This window comes from Trichosurus vulpecula, chromosome 1, assembly GCF_011100635.1.
Source record: "Trichosurus vulpecula isolate mTriVul1 chromosome 1, mTriVul1.pri, whole genome shotgun sequence".
NCBI classification, from domain to species: domain Eukaryota; kingdom Metazoa; phylum Chordata; class Mammalia; order Diprotodontia; family Phalangeridae; genus Trichosurus; species Trichosurus vulpecula.
Window position 1 is genome coordinate 527121471 of NC_050573.1, and position 10533 is coordinate 527132003.

Here is a 10533-nt window from a genome sequence, read left to right on the forward strand (position 1 = left end):
AGGAGGCTGTGGGGAGGGATCCTAGCAGGGTCTCGGCTCCAGTGGGGAAGCTGGGGCAAGGGGCTCACAGAGAGAGGAGGGGCAAAGACAGAAAACTGGGCTGGTGTGCCAGGATTGGAGCCTGAGAAAGGCAGGATGAGGCTGCAAAGTGGGCAGGAGTGTTGGAATGGAGGAGCCAGAGGGCACAGGGCCTGGAGTGCATGGGAGTCACAGCGGGGCAAGGCATTGGGGAACAGGAGCCAATGAGTTCTCAAGGACACACACAACATTGCCACGGACACTCCTGGGGACACTGGGGGCACTGGGTAGGGCCTGTGGGGGAGGGGAGGGGGCAGCAGGAGACAGAGAGGCACGGCCGCCCAGCCTGCCTCTGTCCTGGGTTGACCCTTCCATCTCCTTGGGAAAGCCAAGTTGACTTGAGGCAGAGATGATATTTGTGGGGACAGGAGGGCAATGAACTAACTCCTGACAAATGGCTGGGTACCCATGGGGGACCGCAGCCTGAAAGGAGGGGAACAAGCAACTTTGGGAGACAGTGGCCTTAAATGCAGAGAGGCTAGTAACTAACCAGGCAGGGGCCAGGAATGGTTTGTCCCTTGGGTGGACTCAGACTCCAGGAGGGGATAGGGGTGGGGTCCAATGAAGGGACCCTCTTGGAAAAGTCTGCTTAAATTCCAGTGATTGACGGGCTGGGGCCCAAGTGGGGGAGGGGGAGGAGAGATACAGGAGGGTGGGGGGGAGTGACCAGCTTCCCCAGTGGCAGTGTCCCTTGGGAGAGGGCAAGGGAAGAGGTAGACCCCAGTGCAAGGGAAGGGGACCCTCAGGTCCCAGGCCTGCTGGCATCCCCCTCCCACCCAGGAGGAGCCCCAGAGTACCAGACTACATGAAGGGAGAACAGTGGGGTCCTCGGCCTGGAGGCAGGGTGGTCAGGTGGATTTGCTACCACTGAACAGGCCCACTGGGAAATGCTTGACGTGGGTGAGCCACTGAGTAACCAGCTGGAAAACCTTGATGTCACTCCACTCCATGCCATCAATGGACACTCTCAGCATGGTCTGCTGTTGCTTGGCTGAGCAGATGAGGAGGCTGATGCCTTCGATGACTTGCCTCTTGGAGTCCACCTCCTTCTCTCGAGGCTTCTTGCTCAGGAAGATGGTGGGCACTTTCTTGTTCTTCTCCTTGGTGACCACGGTCATGGCCATGGTGCCAGAGAGCTGTGCCTCTTTGCCGTGGGGCAGCCAGGACACCTGCACCGAGTGGAAGACGCTCTTGAGGGTGTTCTTGGAGCTGGCGTCCCTCTTCTCTCCTTCCCCCCGCCACTCCCCGGGGTGGGCCAGCCAATAGTCCACCTGCAGGCCGATGACATCCCTGTACCATCTGTTGGGACTCCCAACCACAGCCAGGGCGCTGCTCATGGAGGGAGAAGAAGGGGGTGTGGCCAACGCATCACGACTCAGGCCAGAGTTGGAAGGTGGGGACGTGGGGAGGATGGTGAGGCTGACCTCGGGTGCATCGTCATCATCGCCTGCTGTGAGAGGAGAGTCTCCCACCAGGCCCACTTTGACCACCCCAACTTCTGGTAGGAATCTTCGTCTTGGAACTTGTGTTTGCAGGTCAGCATGGCCTCCGTCACAGGAAGCTGGTGTGTCATGCCAGCCCCACTCACGTACTGCATCACGCGGCCCACCACGTCCGGCGGCTCTGAAACTGGGGGCTCCGAGCGACTGAATAAATCACTCCAGGCCGGGTAGAGGAAGGTGCTGCTGTACCTGCTGTCCACTGAGCTGATGTACTTGGCAACAGCGTGAGAACTAAGGGGGACGATGAGGAAACGCATGTAGCCCAGCTAGTCGGATGTCTTGTTGGCCAAGGCCTTGACAAAGAACCGGAGGATGGAGCTCAGGTAGCTCTGCCCGTCCACAGCTACCACCTTCACGGGCCTTGGCATGGACGAGTTGCAGTTACAGTATCCCTGGATTCGGGTGAGCAGGGCAGAGAGCACAGCATGGACTTCCACGGTGGAACACGTGCACACCACAGGCCTCCGCTGGTCTTGAAGCAGTTCTGCCACATACTGGCCCTGCCAGTCAGTGTTGTTCACGAGGACGACATTTTCTGGGAGGGCTGCTTCAGACACCAGGATCTGATTTAGCTGATCATACACCACCTTTCTTGGGATCTGGGCACTGTAGCCAAGGTCAGGAGAGAGCTCACTGTCTGAACTGTTGGTCCTCTCGCTCAGAGGCTTGGAAAGTTGCCGTTCCTTCAGTGGGGTGCTCCTTTTCTGCCAGGGGGTGTGCACCCGGTCCATTTTGCTGGGGGAGGAAGAGCCCTGGAGATCCACCTTGCCGGACTTCATGGGTGTTTTCACTTTCTCCGGCACAACCAGGGTGGTACTGCTGTCTCCAAACATGTCCTGGTCACTGATGTCCAGAGGATCATTCTCAGTCACACTGTCGTCCGGGTTTTTGATCCAAGAAGTAGCTTTGACTCTGTCCAAAGCAGTCAATTCCATGGGGCTGGTGGTGTCCTTCCCCAGGCTGCCTTTACTGTTGAGGCTGCCGATCTCCGTCTGGGAACTGGATTGAGACATTGCCTCAAAGAAGGGCTTGAACTTGGGCTTTGGGGTGCTCAGGACGCTCTCCGTCTCTTCCATCTCGGGCCCGCTGTCACTGGGGTTGTACATCTCCAGGCTGTTATACAACTTATCCAAGTCTTCCTCTACCTCCCAGATCTGCTGCTGAGATACGTGCTCCAGCCCAAAGCCCACCTCATCGGAGACTTAAACCTCTTCAGCAGGGCCACAAACTTCTGTTTGATGTTGGGTTGCCTCGTGATCGCAGATGCCGAGGTCAGTTTCCTCCGGGTTTTCTTCACTTTTCGTAGATCCTCATCTTTACAGAACAAGTCCTGGCCATGTAAAGGGTCATCGCTCCCCTCCTGCTCCGATGAGAAGCTCTCTTCCTCCTCTTCAGAGTAGTTGTCGATATCAGGAGAACAAACAGCTTAGACTTGATCCCTTCCTGGTCGATGGGCTGGCTGGATAGCGAGTAGGTCTTAATTTCGGCCACAGGGACAGAGACATCCTTCACGTTGCTATGCAGGCCGAGCACGAGGGCGCCTTCGCTGGGGTGCTGCATGACCTCTGCTATGTTGATCAGCCCCACCACCAGCGTCTTGTAGCCGAGGATCGAGCGGTTCTTGTAGCGCTTTCTCCTCTGCAGCATGATCTGAAGCTTGTTGGCATCGTGCTTGAGAAAATGAGGGTACCGGAGGAAGAATGTCAGCTGAAGTTCCGTCTCTACCAGGCCGCTGGCCGGAAGAAGGATCTCATTGGACCGAAGGATCCTTTTTGAGCCCTGCAGCTTCACGGCGATGACCACAGAGTTCAGGTCTTTGTCCATTTCCTTCAGCATGACGAGTTTCTTCAGGGTCACGTTGAACAACCCGGGCACGCAGCTGGCCGAGCTCCGGTCCACCTCCCAGGTGGCCTACGGGTTCCTCTGCAGCGGGGTGGGCGTGGGGCTGGCGGTGGGGGGCCGCCCGGGCTGGGGGTGCTCAGCAGGTGGCCCGCCCCAGAGGCAGCCAGAGCATCGGCGGCGCCCAAGCCTGACGCCCCTGACACTGCTGCTACCGCCGCTACCACTGCTGCTGCCGCCGCCTAGGGGGCTGAGGCTGCCGCCGCCCTCAATGACCCAATCCTATAATATTCTACCTTTCAGGAAGAAAGGGGAGTTATTTTACATAACGTTTGTTATGGTTCAGTGATTTTTCAATTGTGTCTGACTCTTTGTGACCGCATTTGGGGTTTTCTTTTTTTATAATGTTTTGGCATTCAATATTTTTAGTTTTCAACATGAATTTCCACGAGATTTTGAGTTACAAATTCCCCCCCCCATTTCTACCCTCCCTCCCACTCCAAGATGACATATATTCTGATTGCCCCTTTCCCAAGTTTGCCCTCCCTTCTGTCACCCCACTCCCCCTTGTTATCCCCTTTCCCCTTACTTTCTTATACAGCAAGATAGATTTCTACACCCCATTGCCTGTATATCTTATTTCCCAGTTGATTGTAAAAACAACGTTTTTCTGAGCATTTGTTTTTAGACCTTTGAGTTCCATATTCTCTCCCTTCTTCTCTCCCCACCCACCCTCTTTGAGAAGGCAAGCAATTCAACATAGGTCACACATGTATCATTATGCTAAACACTTACATAATAGTCATATTGTGAAAGACTAACTATCCATCCTATCTGGTCCCCCTTTATTCAGTTTTCTCCCTTGACCCTGTCCCTTTTCAAAATGGATTGCTTTTGATTGCCTCCTCCCCCAATCTGCCATCCCTTCTATCATCCCCCCTCTCTTCTACCCTTCCCCCCTACTTTCCTGTAGGGTAAGATACCCAATTGAATGTTTATGTTATTCCCTCCTTAAGTCAAATCTGATGAGAGCAAGATTCACTCATTCCCCCTCACCTGCCCCCTCTTCCCTTCCTACAGAACTGCTTTTTCTTGCCACTCTTATGTGAGATAATTTACCCTATTCTATCTCTCCCTTTCTCCTTCACCCAATATATTCCTCTCTAACCCTGTAATTTTATTTTATCTTTTAGATGTCATCCCTTCATATTCAACTTGCCCTGTGCCCTCTGTCTGTATATATATATACACACACATATATGTATGTGTGTATACACATATGTGTGTATATATGTATATGTATGTGTATATATATATATATATATATGTATGTGTGTATGTACGTATGTATGTATATTCCCTTCAACTACTCTAATACTGATAAAGGTCTCAAGAGTTACAAATATCATCTTTCCATGTAGGATTGTAAACAAAATAGTTCAACTTTAGTAACTCCCTTATGATTTCTCTTTCCTGTTTACCTTTTCTTGCTTCTCTTGATTCTTGTATTTGAAAGTCAAATTTTCTATTCACCTCTGGTCTTTTCATCAAGAAAGCTTGAAAGCTCTCTATTTTATTCAAAATCCATATTTTGCCTTGGAGTATTATACTCAGTTTTTCTGGGTAGGTGATTCTTGATTTTAATCCTAGCTCCTTTGACCTCCAGAATATCATATTCCAAGCCCTTTGATCCCTCAATGTCAAAGCTGCTAGACCTTGTGCTATCCTGATTGTGTTTCCACAATGCTCAAATTGTTTCTTTCTACCTGCTTGCCATATTTTCTCCTTGACCTGGGAACTCTGGAATTTGACTATAATATTCCTAGGACTTTTCTTTTTGGGGTCTTTTTCAAGAGGTGATCAATGGATTCTTTCCATTTTTATTTTACCCTCTGGTTCTAGAATATAAGGGCAATTTTCCTTGATAATTTCTTGAAAGATGATATCTAGGCTCTTTTATGATCGTGGCTTTCAGGTAGTCCGATAAATTTTAAATTATCTCTCTTGCATCTATTCTCCAGGTCAGTGGTTTTTCCAATGAGATATTTCACATTGTCTTCCATTTTTTTCATTCTTTTGTTTCTGTTGTATAATTTCTATATCTCTCATAAAGTCACGGCTTCCACTTGCTCCAGTCTAACTTTTAAGGTGGTATTTTCTTCAGTGGTCTTTTTGGACCTCTTTTTGCATTTGGTTAATTCTGCCTTTTAAGGCATTCTTCTCCACATTGGCTTTTTGAAACTCTTTTGCCATTTGAGTTAGTCTATTTTTTAAGGTGTTATTTTCTTCAGTATTTTTTGGGTCTCCTTTAGCAAGTCATTGACTTTTTTTCTTGATTTTCTTGCATCACTCTCATTTCTCTTCCCAATTTTTCTCTACTTCTCTTATTTGCTTTTCCCAATCCTTTTTGAGCTCTTCAATGGCCTGAGACCAATCCATGTTTTTCTTGGAGGCTTTTGATGTAGGCTCTTTGACTTTGTTGACTTCTTCTGACTGTGCATTTTGATCTTCTTTGTCACCGAAAAAAGATTCTGTAGTCTGAGTCTGAGTCTGAGTCATTTTACACTGCCTGCTCTTGCTCCCTGCCAATTCCTTGACCCTTGAGCCTTTTGTCTTTGTATATGACTGCCTTTAGAGTTGAGAGTGTTTTGTCCCAAGCTTTAGGGGCCTTGAGCTGCTGTTTTCAGAGCTACTTCTACTCCACAGTCACCACAAGCTCTGCCACACCAGCGCCCCTCCTCCCCCAAGAGCCACCAAGCAGGACCACAACCCAGATCCAAGCAGGGCAAAGTGAGAGAACCCTGCCTCTATTCCAGCAAAGTAATCCCTGAACTCCTGCTCTGATCGAGAGAATGAGGAAGAGACAGATGCAGTTTGGACCCAAAAGATCAGACAATTAAGGAAACAGAGCCTCCCCCTGTGTCCTTTTCAACCACTTGTCTCATGTCCCAATAAAAAAAATTGTTAAAAAAAACAGTGGTGACTGTGTATTTCCTTGTTATTGGAACACAGTAATGATTTCAAAACACAACTGTTCACAAGGCATGGTGATTCATGCCTGTAATCCCTGCTACTGGAGAATGCTAAGGCTGATGGTTTGCTTTAGCTTGGAAATTCTAATCTGCATTAGGATAAAAGACAACTGGCCAGCCACACTAAATCAAACACCAATGTGGTGATCCCAGGGTGATCAAGCTACCAAACTCCCCAAGGAGGAGCAATCTGGCCCAGGTCAGACATCAAGCAGGTCAAGGCTTCCATGCTAATTAGCAGTGGGATTGGTTGTGTGAGTAACACACACACACACACACACACACACACACACACACACATTATAAACAAACAAAAATAAAAAGGCAACCACATGGTGTATGGAAGTGTATGATTTCACAGTTCTTCCTTCCACTTAATGGTACTTTCTTTATATCTTTAAGGGTGGCAGCTGTCATTGTAGTTTTCTTCATTTCCCTTCCTCTCTTACATCTTCAGGAGGCATTGGGTTGTACATCACTGGAGGTCTTCGAATGGGGTTCGGTTCGGTTACCATGTTGCAGAGGGGACTCCTGTTTAGGGATTGGTTGCATTTGACTTCCCCTGTGGTTCCTTCCAAATCTGAGATTCTAAGATATTGTTAAAGTTTTAAGATAAAATGATGCAACTTAAATTTTGGTATCAGTTAAGAGATAGAGGAAGAACCCCTTAAAATAATACATAGAGGTTGGTGTTTATACTTTTCCCCAATGAAGTTTACCCTAAAGAAAAAAAAATGGCTTCATGTAACAGGAAAAATAATGCACCTACATCATTTGTGAAAAGAAATTGAATGAAGTTAAGAAATCAAGGTGGAGAAAGGCTATTATCTTTCTAGCTTTTTCAAGAGAGGAAAAAACAAGGAGCAAACTGTCAACTTTGGATTGGTAATCTTTGTGGATATTCTCTGCACAGTGCCTTTTGTTATGCCTGTAAATTCCTGTCTCAAATGTAGTTATAACTGGACATTGGAGTCTGCCCATAACCAGGTATCTTTTGCTGAAATATTAGGACAACTTGTCCCCATAACTCTTAGATAAAGTTGGATAATCATCCTCATAGGAACACTTTCAATAGTCAATGACCTAGATAAGAAGTGGAGAGAAATAAAACGATTGAAATATTCCAGACAAGCAGTAATAAAGCCCTAACTTAGAATGGTAACAGTAGATATGGAGGAGAGATTAGTTACTGGGAGAATCCCTAGCTAGCAGAATCTCCAACTGGCAGAGCAGAGTCTGAGCCCTTACAAAGGTACAGAAAGCCTTGTAGGGCACATCATTTAATTAGAAGATTCTATCTCATCTTTCTTTGATAACAGAGCTTCCCTAAATACAACTGTTTTGTGCCTAATATTCTGTAGTTCATCAGAAGTTTGATTCTTGATGGTAAGAGATAACTGCTATGTATTCATCCTACCAGGGAAGATAGTGCTGGACTCAGAATAAGGGAGACTTGAGTTCAAATCTTGCCAGAGAAATTTATGAGCTGTTAGCCTGGACAAGTCATTTTACCTGTCTGCCTCAGTTTTTTTCATCTGCAAAATAGGGATAACAATAGACTCTTTTTCCTGGGTTTATTGTGAAGATCAAATGAGATGTTAGCTGTAAAGTACTTTGCAAACATTAAAATGCTATATAAATGCTAGCTATTATTATAGTTGTTATCATCATCATTATTATTTAAACCACCACCAAGCATACACTTTTGCTGAACTATATATAGCAATGAGCAGAGCTAACCCTGTAAGTAGGCAGCTTACTATGTAATCTGATGGGATGGTCACTGGGAAAGCCTCTCTGCCTCCCAAAGTATCTCTTCTAAATTTCACCATTACAAATTTATTTGAGTTTTTTTTTTCAGTTTTTAAGAGCCCCTATTAAAATGAAACTATCACTAGGAGAGGTAAAATCCTAATATTTTAAAGGGAAATGAATGAAAGAGGTCTTTCTCAACTCTTCTTGATTCTTGTGCCTTCTCTCTCTTACTTATTTCCTACTTATTTATATTCCCATTTATCCTAGTTTGTACATGTTTGTTTGCTTGTTGTATTCCCAGTTACATTGTGGTCTTCTTGAGGGTATGGACTGTCTTTTGCCTCTTTTTGTACACCCAGTGCTGAGAACAGTACCTGGCACATAGTAGGTGTTTGATAAATGTTCATTGAATAATTGATAAGAGAAAAGAAATTTTTCCATCTTTTCACTGCTTGCTTCCCCAAAAGGTTCTGGAGATGCCCTTATCTGCATTATTAGCTCTAACTCAAAGTGCTCACCTTCAGAACTTCAGCATAAAATGTAGCTCTTTCTCGCTAAGAACCTCATGCTACTTCCTTCAGTCTCCCCACCACGGTTTCATTCTTGGGCCATCTCTACCCCACCAGAAACTAGAACTTTATTCCTGGCTGCCTCTATTCTGATATCTAGCCAAGAACCTGGCCACCATAACACTTTTTATCACAAAGGTATTCTCTCTCTCTTTCCATCACTCCTTTACACATCCTCACTAGAATGTAAGCTCTTTGAGGGGCAGAAAATATCTATTTAAATGTATCTTTAGCACCTGACATGGTGCCTGATACATTGTAACTACTTAATAAATGTTCTATTAATCAATCTATCATCTCCCACTTTGACATATCTTTGTAATTTGCAAACATATCATGAAGAAACTAGCCTAACAGATAGAGTAGTGGTCTTAGAGTAAGAAAAATCTGAGTTCAAGTCTTCCCTCTGACTTATAGTGTCTATGTTATCTCAGGCAAATCGTTTAACTTCTCAGTGCTCTAGGTAATTCTCTGTAACTATAATTTCCAAAGAAGGTATCAGGCTGTATCAGTAAAGTTAGTTTCCTCATCTGGGTATACCCAATGGCAATGGAATTCTAAGTCCTGTCTGTATCCTGACTCTTTTGAAAAGGCAGAGAACTGCTGTGAACCCAATTTTCCTCAAAACTGAATATGTCCTTACATAGCTTTCTGCTAACAGATTTTGTTGGTACATCTAAGAACTAGGGATATGATGAAGCTCATATAAACTAAGTTTCATATTGAACAACCTGAAGCCCAGGTCCATAAGGAGAACAAAGAAAACATCATCTTTAATTTGTACCTGCTCTTTGGTCCCTAAAATTGGGATGAGATTTGTGCATATGAGCATAATGGTTACTGTTAGCTGACTACTGCAAGAATTTTACTTCAGCACTTGTAAAGAGACATGGGTCAGAAAGAGAAATGTATACATAAATACTTATAATTTTTATCCATGTGATTTTGTTCTGAATTTTGAGAAATTTCTTATGCAGAAAATTCATTTTAATATACATTTTATATTATGCAACTGTTTATTAACATAGCAATATAATAAGTTATAGATAATTTTTAAATAATATTTTTACTAGTTACATGTAAAGACAATTTTAATGTTCATTTTTTTAAACGGTGAGTTCCAAATTTCTCTCTCCATCCCTTACCTTCCCCTTCCCAAGCAATTTGATATAGGTTATTCCTATTCAATCATGGAAAACATTTTATCATAGTGGTTATGCTATGAAAGAAGACACAAACCTAAAGGGAAAAAATCATGAAAAAATGCAAAAAGTGAACAATAGTATGCTTCGGTCTGCATTCAGACTCCATCAGTTCTTTTTCTGGAGGTGGATAGCATTTGTTATCATGAGTCCTTTGGAATTATCTTGGATCACTGTATTTCTGTGAATATCTAGCTATTGTTAAAATGGTAAATTAAAAAGGGCCCATAAAGGAATAATCATAGGATTTCAAATACTTAATTAATTTGGAAACATCATTAAGAATACAAATCTCTACAAGTCAAAGATCAAAGTAAACTAGGACATTTGAATTGCTTTTTTTATGTAGAAAGTAAGCAGTGTTAAAGGAATTATAAACAAATAAACCAATGAATGAATGAATGAGTAAAGACTCTCTGAACTTCAATAAGACTTGAATCTATCTCACACTAGACAAGGATGACAGGAACATGGATGCATAGTTGCCTGGCTTTGTGACATCTCCCAGCTTTACTAACTATCTACACAGAGACCCTACTAGCTTTTATGTCCATTT

General features: G+C 44.5%; 1 protein-coding gene across 1 annotated transcript; it reads right to left on the bottom strand.

Annotated features, from left to right (window-relative positions):
• Positions 1-926: 926 nt before the first annotated feature.
• LOC118841287 (phosphofurin acidic cluster sorting protein 1-like) lies at positions 927-6966 on the bottom strand. Its single transcript, XM_036748658.1, is given in 5 exon segments — positions 927-1573; positions 1576-2781; positions 2784-2999; positions 3002-3701; positions 6901-6966. Coding segments are annotated over 5 exon segments (2835 nt in total).
• Positions 6967-10533: the final 3567 nt, after the last annotated feature.